The sequence below is a fragment of the Lonchura striata genome, chromosome 3 (genome assembly GCF_050655825.1).
Source record: "Lonchura striata isolate lonStrDom1 chromosome 3, ASM5065582v1, whole genome shotgun sequence".
Taxonomy (NCBI): Eukaryota; Metazoa; Chordata; class Aves; order Passeriformes; family Estrildidae; genus Lonchura; species Lonchura striata.
In genome coordinates, this window is record NC_140705.1 from 26,949,153 (window position 1) to 26,975,297 (window position 26,145).

General features: G+C 35.2%; 1 protein-coding gene across 1 annotated transcript in view; it reads right to left on the reverse strand.

Annotated features, from left to right (window-relative positions):
- The window catches only part of LOC110468097 (protein eyes shut homolog), a 386,727-nt gene that overhangs the window by 309,541 nt on the left and 51,041 nt on the right, over positions 1 to 26,145 (reverse strand). Inside the window, exon 7 of the mRNA XM_085574727.1 lies at positions 22,682 to 22,786. Coding sequence (XP_085430853.1) covers positions 22,682 to 22,786 — 105 coding nt within the window. The remainder of the gene's footprint in view (positions 1 to 22,681; positions 22,787 to 26,145) is intronic.

The following is a 26,145-nucleotide window of genomic DNA, read 5'->3' on the forward strand; positions in this document are numbered from 1 at the left end:
TCAGGAGCTTTGCTACATTTTTTAGCTAACAGCCCCTGCCCTTCTGTTGCACATGTCAGTGAAAAGTCTGTTCCACCTTCTGCATCGGACTGGAATTAAAGCCTCCTGCTTGACTTCTCTTTCCTGAGTTAAACAAACAAAGCCTCTTCATGCCTCCTCTCAGGTTATGTATATAATCTTTCTAACTGCCTTACTGATCTTCAGATGAATTTGCTTTCCTTTATGAATATGTTTCTTTCCCTGGGACCCAGAAGGAGACCTATTACTGCAGCTGTGCAGTGACAGCTCCCCTCAGCCAGCTGGCAATGATCTCACTAATGCAGCTGTGCTGCTCTGCCTGCCATGGGTGGGATTCCATTCATAACCTCTCCTATGGTGCTGTTTTGACTTTCTCATCAAGACAGTATTAACATATTGGCACTGCTGAGCAGTGCTTTCAGTGTCAAGACCTTTTCTTCTTCCAGTCTGCCTCCTCAGAGAGGAGGCTGGAGAGGACACAACCAGCACAGCTGACCCAAATAGAGCAAAGAGATATTTCATGCTACATGATATTCTGCTCAGAAGTAAAAAAATCAGAAAAAGAATGTAGAAGTGGGGACGGGGCATTTGTGGTGTTTTTCATGGTGTTTTTCTTCCTGACTTATGAGTGCTGAGGCCCTGCTTTGCTGTGATGGGACATGGTGAACTCATTTCTTATTTTGCCTTGCTTGCACAAAGCAAGCGTTTCTCACTTTTTCCCTTCTGATTCTCTCCCCCATCCCCTTGCAGAGCAGTCAGTGTGCCCCTTTGGAGAACTTACCAGCTGAGGTAAACTACCACAGCAGCCTTGTGTGCGTTTGGCCTTTATCACCACCAGTGTGCAGTCCTGGCTCGTGCTAATTGGTTCAAGACACACCGAGGACCTTTTCTGCAGCCCTCTTCCCAGCACATCAGCCTTAGCACTGATGCAAGAGGTTCTTTCTCAGTGGCTGAACTTCCCGTTTGTCTTTGCTGAACTTCCAGAGGCTCTATTGGCTCATTTCTACATCTTTATTAGCCACCCTGAATGGCAACACCTCCTTTCAAAATACCAGCTCTTTACCCCAATTTGTGGTCATCCATGAACTTGCTGAGGAGGTCGGATGTGGGTCCCTGAACGACTGGAACAGGTCACTCAGAGAGGCTGTGACATCTCTACCAAAACTGGAGGTTTTCAGCTCTGTACTGGACAAGCCCCTCAGCAAATTCATTTAACTTTCAACTTAAATGTTATTCTGATATAGATTATCTCTTGAGGGCCTCCCACAACCATAATTGCTGGTATGAACAGAAAATACAGGATAAAGCCTACTTTTTATCAATTTTATAAAGTTATATCAGATCTCTAGTTACAGAAGGAATAATTAACTGTTTCAAAAAAGAATAATCCAATTTTGACAATGTTTTTATTACATCTCTGGTAACTTTTGTTCACATAAAATAGATTTCAAAGAGATAAGACTTGGCAAATCCCTGTTTCCTGAGAGGAAAAAGTGCGTTTTCTAACAGGAAGATAGAAGAAGTAAGGCTCCATAATAATTTGAGAAAGGCCAGATATTTCAAATGATACATGAGTTCCATCATATGGCAGGGATGAACACCACACTGTAAAACAAATTATGTTATTTATATGATGCTTCATTCTTCAATTTCTTCTTAAGATGATTCTAAAGATTAAAATGCACTGTGAATAACTGCCACTGGCATATCAGAAGTTTTTAAGCCTCTCTGTGTGTTCTCATCATGAAAAAACATTTTCAATTTAAAATTTCCTTTACTGCTAAAAATCATACCCAAAGGCATGTGTATAACTTCTTGTTCCTCTTTCACTATTCAGAGATGTTAAGAGTTATGGTTTTATTCATGAAGGAAGGGTCCTTATAGCTCAAAGGATAGTCTTTGAAATTCTTTGAGTGGCTCAGAGATTGAGCCATTCTCAATATCTGAATTAATTGGTTAAATTGCACACTCTCTTATCTTTGCAGTCCTGTTCCAGTGCAATGGAAACCCAGGGCAGTCCAAGCTGAATTATAATTTCATATCTAGCACACCCACACAAACACACAGTAAGCCTTAGGAGAAAGTTCAGATAGATAGAAGCAGATACAATTATTTGCTTCCAGACATCTATATTTTCTGAGAAGAAGCTGTTCATGAAGTTTTCAAATGGGATTGATTTAATACAAAATAGACCTAAAATTATTAAATTGATAATTCTCTAAAATATCTCTTTTCCCCTGCCTACTATGCAGCTATGTAATTTATCCATGACTATTTCAGAGGAAGGTAGCTCAAGATTAATTAAATTAATACCATCTCTAGCTAAGGAACTCATATTGTACTAACAAGATTGTTATTAGAGACTCTCCACGTGCTTCCAGCTCCTGATGCTATCTATAAGGTCTGGTGTTCTTTGGGATATTCCACCAGGGTGAAAGCCTTATCTTACTGAAGATGTCTGTACTATTATCATTTCCATTTCAAGGAATTCCAGCAGCAGCTATAAAACCTTTTTCTTCTTGAGAGAATCTAGAATACAAACAGTTTTGTTTCTAGTACACTGTAAGATAAAAAGAATGACATGGAGCTTGATATTTTCAGTTTTCACTCTGGCTTAAACACATGCTTGCCCAGAATCAGATTAAGGAAAACTGAAAACTTTTAACTCTTAATGTTACAAAATCATGCCCATTATATTTTATATAATGTAAAAAGACTGAAGTTCTTCATAGCTCACACATTTACTAGACTGATGTTAATATGACACAGTCAAGTACTTGATAGCCTCTTTTTTTCACCATAGTACTTGAAAGATCAAAGTATTTTACTCCAGCCCAAACAAAAAATTATTTTACAGTCATGTTGCCTGAGACTGAAATTTTCAGGAAGGAGCTTATATATTGTGATTTACCTCTGAATTGCCTTGGCATAGTTAGTTACCAGTGAAATTAGGAGCAAGAGCTCAATCATTCACAGGTTTGTGCACAAAACTTTGTCTTGGCAAGATTAAGAAAGCCATATATTATTATGACAACAGCCTGTACTTTTGCTGATAATAGTGTACAAGTTTGGATGCACTGGTTTCTATTTTGCTTTGTTTTTTTTTACAAATCCAAAGACTTGAGCCTATGGAAAGAAGAACTTAGAAGTGCAAGATTCAATGCAAAAAACCCACCAAACACAGATACATAAAATCAGATCAGGATGCCCCCCCTCCAGCCTGATCTCAAAAAAAATCACATGTTCTAAATGTTTTCTTTTTCATATCTATGAATAGGAAAGGGATTTGGTTTGATTTGTGATCTTTGGCTGATTTTTTTATTTCCTGTGAGAGTAGAAAAGTCCCTGCTCATGGTCTAGACAATGGTACAAGATGAGATGTTGGTATGAGAGATAGTATGCAGAGAGAACTAGGAGCAGATACTGACTGGCTGTACCAGAATTTACTCGCACAGAGAATTCCTAGTGCATGATGTCTTCTTGCTGAGCCCTAGGGCAAAGACTGCATTATAAATAGTGATAACAGATGTGACCTGCCTGGTAGACTACAATAAAACCTGATCTTGTACATGGAACAAATACTGGCTGTACCTGATTTTTTTTTTCCAAGTCAGTTGTAGCATCCCTTTCTGTTTTCCTTTGTTTATCATTAAAAGAAAAAAAAAAATCAACATCAGCATAACTATTGCACCTATATTTGTTTTGCCTTTTCAATTGAGGAGTTATGTTGGGTTTTCCTTTATTACGACTCCAGAAAAGGAAGACTGAGGCATGGGGAAAGGGAAAAATTTCTCTCCTGCTGGAAGATTAAAAAAGAGAAAATGTGCAGTTCAACTCTTTCTTTCTATATAGGATTTATTTCCCAGCCAATGTAATGGAAAATATTGTTACTATATTAGCCTATTTATTGGATATATTTCTTCATTTCTATTTCCATTAAATTTGTGTACATACATACATTATCTATAATGAACTGTCAGATTATCAGATCCTCTCCAGGAAATGGCTTTATATAGAATGCACCAAATTATTAATTTGCATTGATGATCCTTTATGCCCAGTACTCCTCCTCCATCTTTTATCTCTATTATTGAATTATTGTATAACATTTGTACAGTCTTTAACATGCTCACTTATTAAAAAATCAATGAACTTTAATAAGATTGATTTTTTAAATACAGCTACAGGGTATTCTGTAAGAAATTATGCCATGTCTTCAGATTTTTTTCCACACTGCTTCACTAGGTATAATGTTTTGAATTTGTTTTAAATAAATAAATGTTTTAGTTAATAAGGAGAGCTGAGAAACCACCTCCCTTGATCTGTTCACCATCTGCTAGATGTTGAAGTCCAGGATACAGTTTCTGGCTCAGGATGTCCATTTCTGAAGTATGGAAACAAATGAAGCGTATGCTGAAGTATGTCCCACAGGTTCAAGTTCAGCTTGCAACACACTCTCGTCCCAGTGCCTTCCCAGCAGAGAAAAATTCCCACCTGCTTATAAGGGTAAAGACCTTAGCTCATGTTGCTCTTTGGGATTATTCCAGTAACTGGACTTGGTGTTCAGCCCTGCTGAACTTTTGTTTTCATGCCTGTCAAAATCTCTTTGGGTGCTCTTCCTTCTGACTAAATCACTTCACACGGTTTAATGTCATGCATAAACATGGTGATGATGCATTCAGTCCTGTCATACATATAATCTAGAAAGATATTGAAAAATTTGAACCCTGAACAAACCCAGTCATGAGTGGGTGCCAGTTGAACTTTATCCACCCTTTCTGTGGATAAAAAAATGTGATGTAAAAAGAGATGAGAACACTACAGGCCTTTTTACTCCAATATTGGTCTATCTGTGCAGTCCATTTCTTCACCAAATTGTCAGAAAGGTTGTTGTGGGAGGCTGTGCCAAAGTGATTTACTAAAATCAAAGAAGTAAATTCACAACTCTTCTGTAATCCAGTGAACAAACTGTTTCATCATTTAAAGCAATCAGGTCAGTTAAACCAAATTTAGCTTTGTTAAATCTGTGATGGCTTTTGCCAACAAATCTGCCACATAAGAATGTAAACCCACAATGCTCAGTAGTCAGCCTGTCTACAAACAGCAGTGATGCTTCCAGCAGGGTGAAAGGCTGTGGTTCTCAGTCTGTGTTGACAACAAATTATAATTAAAGTGTTAGTGGTGGCCTCAAGGATTCTTTCAAAACACCATATAATCATATATATCATATGCCTTTTTTTTAAAAACCAAATTACAGTTCTTCACTTTCACTGAAGTAGGTGGGGAAATAATTAGCTTTATTCTCTACCTCAATTTCTTTCATACTTCTGTGAATTTTATTTGGTTTCTTAAAAAGTTTCTTATCTTGTAATATTAACCTTCAGTTTTTGAGGCAAAAATTAACGCTTTAGCATTACTTTCCAAATATTGTTATGGAAAACTATGATCACGATTTGGTATTAAATGGTAAAATTACTATTAAAAAAACCAAACAAAGACAGTAAAGAGGATTCACTTAGTTAAAAAGTAGTTAATAAAGCAACATCATGACATGTTTTGCATAGCATTTTAGGACATAACTATATTTTATATATATATAAAATAATATATATTATATAATATATTTTATATATTGCTATATCACTCCATATCCAGGCCAACATGTTCTTTGGGAATTAATCTCTGTGTTCTGATGCATATGTCCTTAGATCTTTAATTGTGTTCAAATATAATTCATTATGTTTAAATAGAGGTAACTTAATAGATAAGGGTCAGAATCTTTATCCTACAGTCCCTACAGTGTGCCAGGCAACCAACTATTTAAGTTACATTCCATGTTTTCAAATAGCAGTTGAATTCTGTGAATATTAATATAATTCATGAGTGATAGACTACTAAACATGGTGGAAATTATGCACTGTGATTAAGTAATCATTGCAATTTAGATAAAAGAACAAAATTCCCTAATAGCATAAAATAATTTTGATTAATATAATTAGTATTATGAATACATAAACTGTCCTTTCAAAAATGTGTGTACCACATATGAGTATGTCATTTTAGCTTTTTCATCATGGCTAGTTAACAGCCTGTTGATGTGCAGGACACCATAAAGCACATGCAAAATAAATTCATTTTCAAGTCATCTTAATAAAAATAGGTACCAAAATATACAACTAAAACCAGAAATAGTTGAGGAATTTAATGGTTTTCTTCATTGCATTTCTATTTATATCTATTTTGCACAGACCATGCACCTCTATTATAATTTATTGTAATATGTTTGTTTCAGTTATAAGCTATATTTATTCGAAATATTATATGCAATTGATATATATTTAGATATATATATGAGGAACAATCACTTGAATGACAATAAAGCTTTTTTTTTGTCATATTCCTCTGTCTGCCATTTAGACAAAAAGATCATCTATCAGTAAAACTGTGAAGATAAGATAATTTAGAGGGAATCAGAACAGGTATTCTGAGGCAACAAGACTACAGAAATAGAAACAGTTCTATCTGCAAGATAGAAACTATGCAAGATTTAACTGATATCAACTGATAACGTCAATTTCCTTTCCTGTTAATGCTTAGAAATTTCGATCTGCATCTAGTCAGTCTAATCACCCACCAAGCATGCTACCTTTCCCTTACTGCAGAGAAACCCTAACACAACATTGTCTGGCTCATAATCTTGTATTTTTAATAAAAATATTTTGCAGTCTATTTTTACTATTACATTCCTCTCATGTTCTTTTCTCCTCTTTAGGAAAGTTACTGTTTTGGCTGCCTAGATCTAGTACCCTTCCCAGTTGAATGTGTTTTCAGTATTAGCATGCTTTAGCCTCGCCACCTCTATCTGCTGACAGCTGCACAGTTCTATCCATTCTCCAGCTCAGCTCTCTGAGGTTCCTTGAGGCTACACCACTTCAGTCAGATCCATACCCCAGGCTTTAAATGTATTATTCACATTCCTGTCACTTTCCTCAGACCTCTCCTTTGTTCTGCACTGTTTGTCCAGCCAATTGCTCACTCACATTTTGACAATACACAGTTGCCATTTGCTTCTGTCATTTTGTCGAGGCTAGCATTTCAATTTTAACACTCAATCGTTTCAGCAAAACAGCCTAACTTGTTTAGAAAATTTGACTTCAGATGACTTTGAGATGTAGTGTGAGACTCAGAAGATGCAACACGTATCTCACAAAACATGAAGATTATAATTTAGCAGTGAAATATAATCAGAGATAGTAAGTTATGAAATAAATAAAAGAAGTACCATGGCAACACCACTTTTTTTGTTCTTGTTGTTTGTTTGTTTTAGTTTTGGTTATAAGGCATTTTTCTTCCAAAACAATTTTTTATATTAGAACATTCTTCTTATTTTTCTTTTCAGGAAAATACAGATAAACTGAACCCATCTTGACAGCCAAGACAACATTTAAACACCCTGATATTTTTCCAATGATTCTAAATCTAGAACTTCAGAAAGTATTATCTTTTTCAAAGCTATATTAATCTTGGAAAATGCATGATTCATTGTAAATAACCAGTAAAATTCATAATGTTTCACCAGAGTCAATATTTCAATTTGTCTCTCTCAGGCCTTTCTATTAAGATGCCACTTGGTTGCTACACCTAATTGTTGAACAGTTACTATTCAGTTACTACAAAATAAATATTTCAATAAAAGCAGTTACCTACAATACAAAAAAATCCCAGGACTTAGAAGCATGACTTGATCTTCTTTCAGGATTTCCCTTCTAATATTATTGGGGATTGTTGAGGTTTTTTTTGGCAGGGGGTGGAAGAGAGGAAGTAGGAAGTAAGCACATTTTTCAGAGTAGTTATAATCTGCATTATTTCCAATGGATTATTCTTTTTGTGCAATGCTTTAGAAAAGCAGACTTTAAATAGGTTTCGAGTGTCTCAGAGTATAGAAGTGAAAAGCTGGTAGGACCTTTCTGACATTTGTGATGCTAAATTGAAAATCTCCTAAACCTCGTAGTATTGCAGATATAAAGAATAAAGACATCAGTTTCAACTTGATGGTTGAAATTTAATTAACTCACTGATATTCTTTCCACTACTTTTACTTGATTCCCACCTTAAAAGTAGGAATCTCACATGCATTTCACTGAGTAATCAAGTTTGGTTGGTAATGACTGTTCTTTTGGCGATCTGAAATACATTAATTCTTTTGTAGAAAATGAATAATTAGAAGACATTTAGTGTAACTAATTATTTCTCAGGATTTCATTAAGTAGAATAAATAATTATTTAATTCATCACATGCACAGCTAGCAAGTGCAATTATCTGATCAATACACTTTTATAAATGATAGCGACATTAGAGACATTGGCACTTTTTGCTGATATTCCTTGAGATGCTCTCAAAACCATCTGCCTTTATAAAAGGCAACAAGATAACTGGTGTATTTAACTTAATACAAGTAATGATAGCCTATGTTTTATAGCAGGTATAAATCTTCCTGAAATGTATGATTTTTCTATTTTTTTCTCTAAAATATAATAAAACTTTTAATGAAATATTGCTTCATTATTTCTTGAAAGTCTTGAATTTTAATTTTTCATTCTAAAGCCAGATAATATTTCATATGCTTGAATATGTGCAAAAATCTATTCTTTTTAATTTGTTAAAAAGTTCTGTCCTTGTTATATATTTGTCATATAATGAAATTTAGAAAATGGAGACTAAGAAATGATACTTTAAGCATTTATACAGTTTATTAATTTTACCTGATACCTTTAAAAAACAAACTTTGTGATTTTAAGTTTATGTAATAAAACTTTTTCATGAAAAATCTCATTAAATTCAGTGAATAATTTCAAATTCAAAAAAGTCACACATCTAAAAGTTCTACTTCTATCTGCTCCACAGATGGTAAAGTTGTGTTCTGATGCTTCTTATGACTGAAAAGCTCTGTCATTAGCTCTCCTTTTATATCACAGTGAAGAATTCACAATAGATTTTTGTCTTAAGGTGGCTAAAATTGAACATGCCACTTAAAATATAGAAAAAATGATTCTATGGTAAGGAAATCACAATACCTACATATGCAATTACCTCAGTGATAACTTATCCATCCCAAGTGAAAAAGGAGAAAGATAAAACTATTCCTAAAATACACCTTTTCAACATCTAAAATACACCTTTTCAACATATGTTCTTAAAACTTAAAAAGCCAAAAATCCAAAACTACTAACTCAGAGATAAGAGGGAGAAAAAGAAAATTTGGATAAATAACAGCTAAGAATGTGATTTGTGTTACCAACCATTACTATTTACAGCACACATATACATCATATAGCTGATGTAGTCCTCCTTTGGATCCTTGTGGATGAAAATCTGTACAAAAGCCACAGTGTGCATTCACAGCTCAGAAGGCCAACCATAAAAAAGCACAAAAGGCCTGTAACAAACCCTAAAAGCTGATTCAAAATAGGAATGGACTGTAGGTCAAGGAAGGGTATTGTCTCCCTCTACTCTTCCCTCTTGAAGCTCCACCTACATTACTGCATCCAAGTCTGGGTGGTTCAAGACAAGGAAGACTTTTCAGAATGAAAACAGGCTGAAACAGTCAGAGCTGCTCAGACTGGAGAAGAGAAGGCTCTGGGGACACATCATTGTGACCTTCCAGTACCTTAAAGAGGCTTATTAAAAGGAAGGCAAGGGATTTTTTTTTTTATACAGGAAAATAGTAACAGGACAAGGGACAATGGGTTTAAACTGAAATGGGCAGGTTTACATTAGATGCTGGGAAGAAATTCTCCACTGCAAGAGTAGTGAAGAACAGGAACAGGTTATTCAGACAGGTTGTGGTGTGCCCCATCCCTGGGAGTGTTCTGTTCAAAATTTGATAGGGAGTTGAGCAAGTTGGTCTAATGAGAGGTGTCCCTGCCCGTGGCAGTGGGGTTTTGAACAAGATGATCTTTAAGATCCCTTCCAATGCAAACCGTGCTGCATTAGAGCGATATTAAATTAATAAGTTTATGATGCTGTGTTCAGTTCACTTAGTTACTTTAGAATAAGTGGAGACAAAAGGATCAAGAACAAGGTAAGTGTAACTAGTGATGCTAAACTCTCAGTGTTCAGTTCATAGCTATGGCTTTATACAATTACCACAGCAGTGCATAAAGGTAATCCTCTTTGCACTTTGAAGAATACTTAGAATTCTTTTATTACAGCAAAAGTCCACAGGAATTAAATAAGTATTCAATCTCATAACGTGGAGAACTTCAAAGGAGAGATGCACTCTCTCTTTAGTAGAGTATGTGGGTGGCCATGGGTGGCAAATTAGATATGAGTTTTCAGAAAAGTGCAATTCAACAAAGGTAACAAGTCATGGAGGATGAAGGCAGTTGTCATTCTATACAGCTCATGTGATATAGAATCACCCAAACATGCCATTCTACTGCATGTACCTTGATATTAGTGAAGTTGTTGATATATAGCTTGAGAAGATAATTTGTGTTGAAGGACTGTAAATTTGAAGTAAAAATAAAAGTATTATTAGAAAGATATAGGTGGGCAGACAAGAGGATTACTCACTGATAATTTCATATATATACCTGAAGAAAGAAAACGACTGGTGGGATTAACTATTTCTTGTGCTATTGAATGCTACTGCAGTTCTGCAATGGCAGAGCTAAATTTATCTCAAAGCGTACTAGAATATGAAACAAATCTGTTTCACAAGAATGTTGATATATTAATGCCTTTATTAATCTTTAGAATTTAATTGCATCTTATTTTATGGAATGAAAACAAGGAGGAAAAGATATGGTAATGTGATTAGTTAATGCTGGTGGGCAGCTGAACCCAACACAGCTGCTCAATCAGTGGGATGAGAGAGAACCGGAAGAAAAAAAGTAAGAAAAACTAATGGGTTTGGAAAATGACAGTTTAATGGGAAAAGAAAAGTTGTGCATGCATGTGGAGTTGCGTTATGTATATGTTTTATTATCCCTGTATTATGTATTGGTTTATTCCTTTGTACCCCCGTGTACAACTTGGTTTATCCCCAGTTTTCCCGCCTTGTCCTCCCTTCCCGCCTTCCCAGTATCTATCCATCACCCTGAAAGAGGCATTTTACCCCCCCCGGGTGCCTTGTCTGTCACTCGGTGCCCCTTCCCATCCATCCAGAAGCTTCTACTCAGGGCACCGGGAGATTGGGCGAGGACCTGGGGCTCCCCCCATATCCTTCCCCCATTGGACCCCACCATATCCCCCCATCCCGGAGCCACCCCCTATCCCTATCCCCATTGGTCGTTGGATACCCCTCCCTTACAGTTTATAAGCCAGTGCAAGCACCTTGTGCTTGTTCCTGTTGGCTGGCACCGTTCTAAGATATTTAGCCCCGTTGGGCTACAATAAACTCGGACTTAGCCCCCAGCAGGATCCGCTCTTCATTTACCACCGCGAGGCTTGCTAGCGCTGCCCGGAACCCACAAAGGCACTCTCCAAACCCCAGCTGGGAGCGGCGGAGGGTGCCTCCATCGCCCGCCCTCGCCCCACAAGAGCTAGCCGGGGCTGAGAGAAAAGGGATTAGGGGCAGGAGCGCGGCACATGCAAGCAAAGAAAAACAAGGAATTTATTCACTGCTTCACAACAGCAATCAGTTGCTCAGCCATCTCTAGGAAAGCAGAGCTCCATCATGCCCAACTGTGACTTGGGAAGACAAACATCCCTCACATCCTTCTTCCCTCATTTTTATATGCTGAGAATGATGTCATATGGTATGGGATATCCCTGTGATTATTTGGGCTCAGCAGTCCAGCTATGGCCTCTCCCAACTCCTTGTGCATCCCCAGCCTACTTGCCAGCAGGGTACTGTGAGAAACGGAAAAGTCCTTGCTGTGCAAACACTACTTAGCAAGAAACATTGGTATAATATCAACATTTATTTTGTCACAAATCCAAAACACTGCCTTATTTGAGTTGCTATGAGGAACATTGACTCCATATCAGCAAAAACTAATGGAAATTTTGAAAAGAGTTTTGGATGACAAGGAAGTTAATTTCATGAAGAGGAAGCTAAATGAACTTGCTTGAAAAAAAGAAACTTGAATTTGACCAAAAAGTTCAACTAAAGTTTAACTAAATCCCAGTTAGCTAAGCTGAATAATTCTCTTGGAATTATGTGCAATGTGTACTATGCTCTATTTCTCTGCTGGTTTATGTACAGACTCCCCATCCAGCTGTCAAAGCATGCTTTTTATTCTCTGAAAGTCCAGCTGACAAAGTTGGCACAGTCTGAGTACAAGCTTAAGGAAGAAAGCTGCTGAATCCTCTCAGGGAGGACTTGCAGATTGGTTTTGGGCTGGATTCATGCCTAGTAGAAAGAGTAACCAGATATTTAGTTTCCTGTCTAACCACAGTTATATATGCAAAATAGACCGGAGAGAATAACCATGCCAAGTTATGAAGACAGACTTGAACTTCATACAGGTCTTCTGCACAATGGATTATTCATTGTGTGACAGTGCTCATCAGTGATAAATTTGTCATTCAAAGTTGGTCTGCAAGGATATCTTTTTTTCTACAAGGGTAAGTGTCTTTTCCCAGCTCTTTTATCAATATCAGTTCATAAACAGTAAAGAAAAACATCTGGCAAGGCTGCATTAACCTATAGGTGTATAATAAATGGTACTAAAGGAAGGCATAGAAATGATACAGTGATGACGTATTCCCATGAAGTACAGCATGGTTTAACAGCCACATTCAGATAAATAAGAACATATTTCTTATTCAATTAAAAAAATAAGGAAGACAAAAGAAAATTATGCACAGGTTAAATAAGTACATTTACATGGAAACTAGTTTAAAAAACATTTCATAAACTTTCTTGATGAGAAAAATTCATCAGTGAACTTTCTATTGAAATGTTTCCCTGAGAAAATACATACAGATCTTTTCCATAAATCTATAATTTTGTTTGTTAAAACAAATAAATTTCCATAAACAATTTTGATTATTTACATGAACAGTCATATATATATTAATAATAAGCATCTACAGAGATATTATATGTATATTTTAAGTGGTATTATTATGAGTGTGGTTTTATCATAGTACTGATATGTAAATTGAATTTCTAGGTATCATAAGAAATCTGTAAAGATAAAACTGAAACTACACATGTAACCAAGAAAGTTTATATTGAACTTGTTTAATAAAAATGTCAGTAAGATGCAGTAGATAGTGACAAAGACAAGGGGCAATGGTTTCACACTGAAAGAGGGCAGATTTAGTTTAAATATTAGGGAGAAAGTCTTTACTGTAAGGGTGGTGAGGCACTGGAGGAGGTTTTCCAGAGAAGTTGTGAATATCTCATCCCTAGAAGTGTTCAAGGCCAGGTTGGGTTAAAAAATTTAGTCCAGTGGAAGGTATCTCTGCAGGAGTGCTGGAATTAGAGGATCTTTAAGGTCTCTTCCAATCCAAACCATTCTATGATTCTGTGTAGATACTAGGTTTATAAAAATATCTGCACCAAAGAAAAAGTCACAGGGTGCATAGATGAACAGTTGTCTCAAGTGTACAGGCCATGTGTAAGAAAAGACATAAAGAAGAGTAATTGACATAAGATTCTAGAATTAGAGGAAATGAAAATATATTGCTGAAGAATCAGTTAACCTTGGGAAAGGGATCCCAACTTAACCATTTAGATCACCATTAAATTTGATCGTAACTAGGATCATGGGTAAAGCTACATTTGGTACATAATGCTGTAGTTAACTTCACTAAGTTGTACAGGTGTTCCTTTCTTAAGAAAAAGTTATGCAAAATTGATCACTGTTGACATTTATGTTATTGCTAATTACATCAGCATTGCTTTATTGTTCTTAAAGTGAACTGTGAATCAGGTCTCGGAACTTTCTGGTTCTGTTTGGACTGAGTACTTGATTTGAGAACTGCCTACAGAGGTAGTGTGGGCAGCCTAGACTACAAGGTGTCTGGAGTATTAACACTATTAATTAATTTAAATTTTTATTTTCAGTTGCTGAAGTCATAACATATCCAGATAGGGTGCCATTTGTCACAATCAGTGAGCTTCAATTTGGGCAGCAGCTTCACTATTTCAGTCCTGAGTTATCCTCCAAAAAGGACTGCCAACTATATTGAACATAATAAAATTGTATGATAGCTTTTGTGAGGTTTCATTTTTTTGAACTTTTTAATTGTGCCTTATTACAGCTAATTTTCACTGTTTGTACAGACTGCAATTCTGGCCTTATCATCCTGCTACACATATCATTCTTTGTGTTATTTTTTTATGATTCACCTTTAGTTATAATACATATGCATTTTCCACTTGTTCTTTTTAGGTCCAGACAGTGAATTAAAGCATAACATTGCACTTTATTAAAATAGAGGAACTGTTTTAAGAATCTTAAAGGTATGATGAGAAGAATATGGAGGAAAATTATGCCAATTTTCTTTTAAATTAAAAATTCATTTGTAAAAATGAAAAAAATGGCATCAGGATAATGCTAAGGAGATCTCTGTCCACTTTTACTGCAGTGTCTTTAGTCACAGAGTAAATCAGATCAGCTGGTATTCATCTCATCTCATCTCATACATCTTCTGCTGGTTAAAACTTTGCTTTCTGAATGCAAGGTCTCCCAGTTTAAACTCTGATACAAAATACTGGTACCTCTAGGAAGTTGTTAATCTCATCTGTATTAATGTTTTCTATACAACCACAAAATAGGGAAATTAAACCGTGATATATCCAATTATTTCCTATTTTGTTTGCAACAAGGATTGCCCTTCAACCAAACAAACAAAACAAAACCGATTGAACTCCCTGGATCATATTAACAGTGAAAATGAAAACAACACAAAGAAAGCATGTTATATAATTGTTCCTAATATAAATCAGGCATCATGACACTATTGTAATACAAATAGAACAATACTTTCACGTGTTTCATCCAATATTCTATATGAATAAAATGGAAACATTTATCAATTTAAATAACATACAACAGAAATGAGGAGTAGCACAGGAGTAATGCAGAAATGTTTTTTGAAACCTAAGATGTAGGTTGGTTGTCATGGAAACAGCTGGGTTAGAAATCTTTTTGTTGCTACAATTTTATTCAGCTGCTGATGCTTATTCTTTATGTTATTCTAATAAATTAATCTTCCTTAAGTCATCAATGATTTTAATTTTTTCAGAATAAAGCATTAGGTTAAGAACTTGTCATAAGTAAAGAAAAGACTAATGGCATATTCATGTACACTGAAACACACAAAAATGAAAATTTTCAGTTTACTCCTACTCTCACCTAGCTGAAAGACAAAAAGGAAAGGTGAGTAAAAGAGTGAGTGATTCCCTCCATAAAGGCTATCATGACTCTACACAATATTTTGCCTCAGGTGAACTAAAGGAAGAAGTAAACCTTCATAAACAATCTCACCAAATTTGAAAGACTTAAAATATTTATCCTATATGAATAAAACAGGTAAACTGAAAAATTAAACTAAAAAACTCATCTACAAAATAATTTAAAAACAAAATAAGTTTAAAATTAAATAACTAAAATAAACAAGTAGCAGGTTAATCAGAAAAGGAATACAAGTAGTCAGTGACTAAAAAGAAATATTCTTGCTAACTAACCTGTCTGCAAGAAACAGAAATTTAGTTAGTCTTTAAACATACCTGCAACAAATACAAGTTTCTAAATATTTGTTTTCATAGAGAAATAAAAAGAACAGAATGTAAAGGATAACAATTCACACATCTTCATAAAATCACCCGGAGGAAGTAATATAAAACAAATTTGAAAGCAACCCCAAAGAATTAATAGTGTTTCGATGAGCAATATAAATAGCCAAAATGAAAAAAAAACCATGAGGGACTGATAAAAACAATCTGAAGACTGAGATACAAAAAAGAAAAAGAATGTACAAACAAACTTCACGGCAATAAAACATAAAGGGAATGGATCCATGGGTTTGAAATTGTACATTATTTCTTGGAAAAAGATCTGATCTAAGAGCCTCTATGGATACATTCTTCCCTGCTAAACATACTGCTTCACTGATAAGTAAAACATTTTCTGGACACATTAATCTAACAAAGTTGGAACACAACACAGGTCCTTTAGGACTTTCTCATCAGTTATCTGCACTTCACTTTTCTGGTTGTTTTTTGTGGAGAATGACATTAATTTTATATTGATCCAACACCATATTAGTTCCAATCAAGTATCAAATTGTAGCTGCATATATATCATCACTTAAATTGCCTTGGCCATTGCCTTTATCACTGAAGATGGTATTAGTTGCACTTTTATTGCACTGAATTCAGAATACATATTAATCAATACTGATCAGTCCTTATGTTTCTAATGATAAAGATCACATGGGGACAGCAAGTGATGGCAAGAAATAGTGCCTACCATTTTCCTCAGTATTTTTGGTACTGACTGGAGGTTTACTCTACTCCAAGGAAAGAGGCTGGAGTTTCTTCCAATAAAATTTATGAAAAAAACAGATGATATTATTTAACAACACAAGATGCCTTGCTGTGTTGGAACACAAGTTTCAGACTCCTTGGAATACCTTGCTTTTCCAGTGTCACCTTCCAGACAGAACTGCTACAGTTCCAGCACTTGGCTCTACCACAGTACTGAGTGGAAGGTTTATTTAGGGCCCTTCCATCCTGTTTATGGGACTTACTGTTAAAGTTCTTTCCCCCTATTTCAAGAATTCCATAAAAATTTTCTTATGTTGCTTGTATCAATGAATAACCTGAATTTAAATATTTCAGAACTTTCTTCCTACAAACTTCATCCTTTGTTGCAAGAGAGACTAGAGGATGTTAAAATAATGAAGGTCCTTATTTTTACTTTTCTTTTTCTTAAATCTGCTAATTCATAGCATTGATGCTTGTGAGTGTGTGGTGGATTCACCCTGTATGGCTTCCAGACCTCTACCCAGCTAGCTGCTTTTTTACTCCCTCTTGTTAGCAGGATGGGGAGAGAAAATTAGATGAAATATCTCACTGGCTGAGATAAAGACAGGGAAATCACTTGCTAGATATCCCAGACTAAGAAGCAAGATGTATTCCATTTGCCATCTGTGTAGCAGTTGTCTTCTGTTAAGTGGGTAGTTTTCCTTATCTCTTCCACAACCAATCCTCTTTCTGGGGACACATCTGCTGATAATGGGCCTTTGAATGTCACTGCATGACTGATAAGAACTTAACATCCCGTTGTGAGCTGCTCCACCCAGAGGGAGGAGCCAAGCATTTCTACCTAGATATAATCTTGAGTTTCTGGAACACCAGTACAGCTTTTCCTGCACTGGATTTCCCAGAGCAACAGCTGCTCTTCCACTGCAGGAAGACTACATCCTTTTTTTACAGGATGTCTGTTCCAACAGAACCACACCTGACACTGCAGGAGGACTGTAGCTATAATTCCCAGCTGGACTGCTATCAACACCCTGTCCAACAGGGTGTCAGGTTGTTTTCTGACTCTATCAGTGTTGTTTTGGTTCACTGAATTTTTTTTTTTTTTTTTTTTTAATTTTTCTTCCCTAATAAAGAACTGTTATTCCTGCTCCCATTTTTTTTTTTTTTTTTGCCTGAGAGCTCCCCTTAATTTCAAATTTATAACAATTCAGAGGGAAGGAGTTTACATTTTTCCATTTCAAGGGAGGCTCCTGCCTTCCTTAGCAGACACCTGTCTTTCCAAACCTAGACACTAGAAAGAATTAAGGGAAAAATAAACTCAAGCTGGAGAAAATGCATGCAATTTATTGCCAATTAAACCTACAGTAGCATAGTGAGGAACAAAGCAAAATATAGAAGATATTACACTTGACCTGACCTGCCTAAAGTTCAGAAATAATGCCTGTAAAATCTCCTGTAAAAGGTCATTAATATATAGCAGTAACAGGTCACCTGAGCTATATTTTTATGCAATTACTTTCCCGAAAAACAGTTTCAGAAGATGTGTTTTACTAAGAGAGAAAAGGACTTAGGAAATTATTTCATGCAATATCTAAAGATATTGTCTGATTCTATTTGATCTATCTGTATAGATACATACTCCCTCTAATCTTGAGGTGCAAAAATAAAGATCATGCTCTGTCACAAAATTCCACAAATGTACACCCTGAAGAGTCCATTACTGAAAGTAACCAATACCTTTTGATGCACAGGCTTCCTATGTTGTTTTAATAAAATTAGAATATGGCACAAGAAAATGAGAAAAACAAAACCAAAAGAAAAAAAAAAAACCACACCAATCAATCAACAACAACAACAAACAACCCTCCCCACCAAAAAACCTCCAAAAACCTCAACATCAACCCAAATTGCTTACAAGGAAACTATTTTGTCTAGTTATCAGTTACCTACTTTTAAAATTTGACTCTAGTTATTTCAGGTTTCCAGCAAAGCTGAGATACATTTATGTGAATTAATGATCTGTGTGATTAAATGACCTCATTTCATCCTATTTAGTGACAATATCTTATCAACAGCAGGATGGACTACTGGAATAATTTCTAAGAAAGGTCTCAGCTGTATTACAGAGAATTTTAATGGATTATTTTTAAAGCTTCTGAAAGGGGATTTGTCATATAAAAATAACAGTTTGAGTATTCAAATTGTCCACATATTAAGAAACTGAACTACTTGAAAGTAAGTAATAAAGCATAAGATATATTTTCATAAATTGAGCTCATACAATTAAATGTATATATTTTAGATTTGTTAAATATATAAAGTTCTGATTTATTGACAAGGAAAAACAACTATGCTTCTTGAGGATGAATGAACTCTATATATAAGTTTGAAAACTTAAACAAAAAATTTTTGTCATTTTAATAGACTATGTAGGCTACAGAAGCATTTGAGGTAGATTGAGGTAACTCTCTAGAAGAAAAAACTGTCTTGGAAAGTTAATACAGAAATAAGTATGTTCAATTGATTATTGCCTTAATACAGCACAGGTCAATTTGAACATTCTGTGTGCTTTTCCCACTTTAAGATCTTTAAATAAAATAAAATTGGAGGACCACAAGTCTCAATCAAAAGCAGTTTTATCAGATTATTAATCTCTGACAATTTAATCTCCCTCCAATGGCAATATGATAGTTGTTCTGTGTTTCTTAAACACTCTACTTTATAAAGACACAGGATCTGAAAAATCTTATTTATTATCAGAAGCAACCTAAGTATTACCATAACACTCTTGTTGAGTTAATGAACCTTGTTTATTAATCAGGCTAATCAGCTTGCTTTCTTCAGATACAACCAAATATCTACAGCACACAGTACTGTGAAGAATTCAGAATTTTTTCATATTCATGCTCTCACTGGGCCAGGTATGCATTTTCCAGATGCAACACTGCATACCATGTGAGACCATGTGAGATGAGCTTTTGGGAAAATATATATCTTTATAATAAAAAGTGCTAGTCTTAGATCCACTTTGCATAAACATTCTAAAAGATAAAAGATTAAAAAAATCTCAATTTCTTTTCAAAACATAGAGTTTTATTCTATATTTACTATTATAGAGCATCTCTTCATTATTAAGTCACGTCAAGATCATAAAACTACCTTCACCCATTGCTAATGCAAAGCCCAACATCTTTAGCTTCTCATTAATGTTTATGAAAGAAAAACTAAAAAGAAATTAATCCTTTCCTTCTAAATTGTACTTTAAGAGGACTTATACTTTTTTATATTCAAATAAGTAACAATACTATTATGCCATAATTTGAAGAAAAAATATATTCAATGAATTTTAATGTATACAACTCCTAACTGTGATTACCCTTTTAATGTATATAGCTCCTAACTGTGGTTACCCCTGAACATTTAGTAAGAGGTACGAAACAGTGCTGCTCCCTTTTGACATGGCAGAAACGTTGACATATTTCTTGCCCAACTAAATAATCTTAAAATGTATCTAATAGAATGGTTACTATTACTCATACAATAATAACCTAAATAAAATTAGAAACAGAACCTCCACTGAAGATAGAGGAAAGATTTTTATGTTCATTGTTTGTAACATATTTGATATTGAAAGGTCAAATTTGAGAAGACATCATTATACATCTAAAATAAGGTGCAGATACCGTTTTAGACAACAGAGGCAAAGCAGAAAAGTGCCAAGAAAACAGCTATGCACGTAATGAATAAAAATGTTATTGGTCAAGTCAGACTGATACAGATACAAGTTTTTTCAAGAACTTAATCATTAGGGAGTATACAAATTCTATGTGTTCCCTTGTCTATTGCTATTGAATACATGTGATTTACTAAATATTTTTATTTATTTGCTCACTAGTATTTAGTTGCTAAAAAGCTAACAACTGCAGTTCATCTGAGAAGCAAAACTTACTTTTTTCCAGAAATACAGTAGGGCACTGGCTGTCAACAAATGTATGGGAGATAAATTTTCATTTTTCACTTAAAAATTAGCTCAAGTCAGCTGTGTTATATTTTGAAGTGATACTCTTGTTAGAACTGAGCTATCAGTAAAATTATTCAGCAACTTGTGATTTCAAACAATTTACAGACATTATTTAACCATAGAAATGTATTTGAAAGATGGTTACATTTGTTTATCTGCACCTTCACCAAGAGAATATGAACAAGGATATTAATTATTTTAGCCAAGGACACAAATAGAATGTGTATCACAATTAGATTAAAATTCTCCTCTTTTTAGCTCATTGTTATATATTCACATAAGCAATTTTTCCCTTCTCTAATTCAGTTTGCTATCATATTAATAATGTAGCTGCAAATGACAGAAAGTCTTAAATATTTTCAGAAAAAAATGATAATTTCTACAGATGTCCCCTGGTTCACTATGAGGTTCTTTTTATCATTTGACTGATGATGATCAAGAACCACTGCTATACACAGCATTTCTTTAGAGTCACTAGAATGAAACTCATAATCTTAGTTCATATGTCCATTACATAAACTTCATTGTTCCAGATGACACACACACACTGGGAATTATTACAAAAATTAATTGGGTAAGAAACCTTTATGAAGTTTTTCTTTAAAGAAAGAGGCACAGATGATTACTAATACAATGCCACAACAATTTTGTTTTCCTGCCACTGACAAGCATTCTGCTGTATGAATTACATTTCCTTTTAGGTCTGTGGAAAGAAAAAGTTGCATGCTTCTGTGTAAAATCCACTGTAGATCAAAGTTTTGGTGAGCACCAACAAGAGTCAAACACATGATAGCAAAGTGGTGCATTGAATGTGATAATCTCCATCTCAAAAGAACAAAGGAAATAATGTTTGTGTTGATGTTTTACTAAAGCCTTTATTCAGTGAAACACCTGGCAGGCTTACATTTGTCTCAGTGAAACAATAAACTTGAAAGCATCACCTTATCTTTGATGATACAACTCAGTATTGTCTTCAGTATCCAACTCAACAGATACCAACCTTAAGGCTTTTAAGGACCTTATGTTATTAAATACATTGAAGTTCCCTTAAAATAAGTTGTTCAGTTTGAGAAGGTTCATTTGGAGACCTGTATTTCAGTACTCTGACGTTCCCAGGCTTTACTAATCACTATCCATTTATCTTAAAAACACCACAGTACTATACATAATTTTTACTCCATAACTGTATAAAATTTGATTTCTTGACCTTATTTTCCATAGTAACAATGAGCTCATAAATGCATACATAAAAACAAAAAACATTTTAGAATTTATCTGTAATTTATCACCCATATTTATGAATGAACTTACAAGTTGCAAAATCAATACCCCAGGCTCCTTTGGTAAAAGCAATTTCTAAGGTTAGGAATTTCTAACCCAACCTTTTCTACTTTATCTTAGTAAACACAAAGTAACATGTAAAATCTCAAATTAAACTATATATATATATATATATATATATATATATATATATATATATATATATATATAAAATTAGCAAAGCAAAATCTTCAGTATCATATATCTTTCTCGCTAATTTTGATTGGTCTTTTTGTGTTATTCTTAGTTATTCTTAGTTCATTTGCTACCTGGCCTGATGCATCTTGGATGTCCCTTTTATCCTCTAGCATATCTTTCAGCTTTACACAATACCTTGGATACTTCAGGACATTTAAGATATGACAAAGATCAAGTAACCAGATTGAGGTCAAACAAACTTTAGAGCAATGTTCAGGTCCTTTGGAAATTAGTAATTTGGCCAGTGGAATAGGATTTGAAAGATTGGGATTTTTATGTTTGCTAAAATTAAACATTTTACTGCCTAAACCCTATATCGTTTGACAGAATGTGTTGCTTAAGGTGTCTATACATATATTCAATAAATAATTTAATAATTCAATTTATACATATATACACTAAATAATTTAAAATCTTCAGTTCTGTCATATTTCTTTCTCAATATGTTCCAGTACTGCAAGTACTTTTTTAGCTACATAATCTATCATTTATAAGATTTTCTTATGACAAATTAGACAAAAACATTCTTTTTATTAGTCTAAATAACTAGCTCTGTACATTTCAAAATGCAAGCAGAATGCCTGCATTATACAAGGATTTATATCACTTGAGTAGCAAGTATTGTGTCATATTGTGCCAATGTAGGAATTATATAAATAGTATAAATGCTTACCAAAGGGGCAATTGCATTTGAAGCCACTCATGTCCTCTTCACAGGTTCCTCCATTCCAACAAGGTCTGTCTTGGCACTCATTGATGTGAACAGAACATGTTTCTCCTGAAAATTTGAATTAAGAATAAAGAAGGACAAATATGCTGACAAGTTCAAATCATAGAGATATATTTGCAATGATAAAAGTCTATGGGATTGTCACAGTCTGTGTGGTGACCCCTCTGGCCACAGTACACCATGTACACAGGACTATTGATAGACTCACTGTGTGTCATGAATTCTTCTGCTTCTTGGTTACAGGGCAGTCCATTTTGACAGACAAAGCTGGAAGCATTACAATCAGGAAAACAGAAAGCTTTCCTACTGAGGTATACATAATCCTGACACATTTTTTTCCCCAGTATAAAAATCGAAAGCATTCAAGCAAATTTTGTCCATTTTTGTCAATAATTTTCTTTCATTTTGCTTTCTGACACCTTTGAAACAGAATTGTGAAGTATCATTGACTATGCAAATCAGGGCAACACTAATTTACAGATGTTCATGTGTAATAGAGCAGTTCAGCCTATGTTCTACAGCAAGCTGTCAGTATTGTAATATTGGACAAAGGAGTAAAATCAAATCATTAAAGAACATTTAATGAGGCAAAATGCAGATGAGGATAAAATAATTAAGAGCAAATCTAGAAAGTATAGTGAAATGTAGATTTGTAATCTACAAAAGTGATTGCTTTGATATGTAACAGGAAAAGCTATTTCAAATCTACTGGGTTTATGTGGCCAGATTTTGGTAGAAGGAGGAGCACAGAAGTGGCGTCTGTGGGAAAGTGCCAGAATCTTCCTCCATGTCCAAGAAAGCCAATACCAGCCAACTACAAGATGGACATGCTGCTGCCTAAAGCTGGCTGGACCAATCAGAGATGGTGGTAACACCTCCATGATAAGACATTTAAGAAGGAACAAAAGTTCTCGTGTAGGTGAAATTGCAGCCAGAGAACAGCTGAGTGAGAATATTTGAGTGGAACAGCTCTGCAGACACCAAGGTCAGCGCAGGAGGGGCAGGAGGTGCTCTGGGCACCAGAGCTGAGATTCCCCTGAAGCCCATAGTGCAGCCCGTGGTGAGGCAGCTGTGTCCCTGCAGCCCTTGGAGGAGATCCATGCCAGAGCAGGTGGTGCCTGAAAGGAAGCTGTGGATCTGTGGGACATCCATGCTGGAACAGGCTCCTGGCAGGGACCAGCAGATACATGGACAGAGAAGGAGCAGGGTTCTTGGTATGATTTGTCATCATGTGGTGTACCACACTGGAGCAGCCTGTCCTTGAAGGACTGCATGCCATGGAAGAATGACCCATGCTGAAATAGTTAGTGAAAAACTATTTCCTATGTGATGGACTCATGTTGGAAAAATGAAAGGAGAACTATTCCTGTTGGAAGGATCCCATGATGGCGCATGGAAAGGACTCCTCTTCCTGAGCAGTGGGAGAAGCCACAAATGATGAACTGACCATAATCCCCACTCCCTGTCTCCCTGTGCTTTTGGCAGGGAGCAGGTAGAGCTGGGAAGGAGGGATGGGTGAGGGAAAGTGTTTTTAAAGGTCTTATTTTACTTCTCATTATCCTGATTTTTATTAGCAATAAATTCAATTAATTTCTCTAATTTTAGTCTGTTTTGTGTGTGATGGTATTTAATGAGTGATCTCTCCTTGTCTCAACCCATGAACCCTTTGTTATATCATCCCTCCCCCATCCAGTTGCAGAGAGGAGTGATAGAGAGGATTTGGTGAGTGCCTGGTGTCCAGCCAGGGTCAGCCCACTAAATCCAGCCATAGGAATATGGGTGTAAATCATGTTCAGCAGTTATAACAAGTCAGCAGTATGGAAAGCATGCTGGGCTTTCTGTGTATCTTCCAGCAGAAGAAAAAAAAGAAACCCAATTCTGATATTCTTCTGAATTCTTTCCATGGTGAAAATAATTTGGTCTCTTCTTTGCAGCACACCTACAGGCCCTCTCATAGAATCATATGAACCAGGATTCTTGGCTCTCAAAACCTGTATCTACTACATACAAAAGGTCTTCTTTGGAAAAATGAAGAACAAAGATTCTCTTCCACACATAAACTTGTGACAGAAGGGCTCCTATTAGGTTTTTTTTCTACTTCTAAACATGCCGTGCATTTTCCATAAGATTTAAAGATACATGAATGAAAAGGGGAAGAAAAAGCATAGTCCAAGGAGAGTTCAGGTAACTCATTAAACTAAAAATCTTTCTGCTAAGAGCAGCTGCTGAGTGCTGTCTAACATATGCCATGGCACCAGTGAGCCTTACAGCAAGGACTGGCCAACATATAAATTAATTTCTAAGTTAATTTTTTAAAGAATTTTCTTTGAAGTGCTGATAAGGTAATAGCACTATATGCAACCTTGCTGATCTACTTCTGGTATTTTCCATTCCTTTTTCTTTCCAGTTCAGATCCCTGATTATGGTGGATTATTATTTATCTCTTTTGAGGGAGATAAATAAAAATGCACTGGCATCTGTTCTCTTTCTCTGGATAAGCAGGTGGAGAGAAGCGCAAATAGCACAGGGTTTCCTGCAAAAGTAAATTACCTGGCCACAAGCCATGGGCAAGCTGAGGCATGAACTAGAAAAAACTCCTTGAAACAGATTCTTCCACCTCCCTCAAAACTGTCACAGGTTAAAGCAAATGTAGTTTCAAGGGAAATAATAGAATGAGATCATTGTCATATACTGATGATATCTAAGATAACAAGCAAGGGGGAATTTATGAATTAATTTTCTCAGAGTATAAAGGCAATATGTGGGCAGTATTTAAAAGTATTTCAGAGAGAATCAAAGAATCTATGAAGCTACTGTGCAACCATATTTTCTGAGTATTTGAGACATGAAAAAAGCTGGACAGATACAGAGAAGCCTCTTTTGTTTTCAGCATGCAGCTCCTCTCAACAACATATTTGAAATGTATAATGAGAATCTTCCTTGAAAGTCAGATAAAAATTGTTAATTGGCTACAAATTACTTTCAGCATCAAAGTATGTTAATATAATTTTTTTTTTGGTTTATGCTTTTAAGGTTAAAATTAATACAACACATTCCAAACATAATTAGTAGTAAAACATAATATTTAATTAGCTATTTAATAAATCATAACTTTAGGTCTGAGTTCCTATACATTTGAAAGGCATCATATCACCAATTCTGAAGTACAAAGAGAATGTTAAAAATTACCATGAGCCAACTATACTTCTATTACCTCTCTAGAATATTTTATGCTGTATAAAATTGCAGTGTTCTCAAATAGATAACAGATAATTACAGGAAAGTCTGTCACTTGCAAATTGTATTGCCTGATCTTTAACAGCAACATTTTCTACTGGCACATTGATGACACATAAATCATTATTCTGCAGGAGCACAAAGGTGTTGATAAGAATATAAGGAGCTGA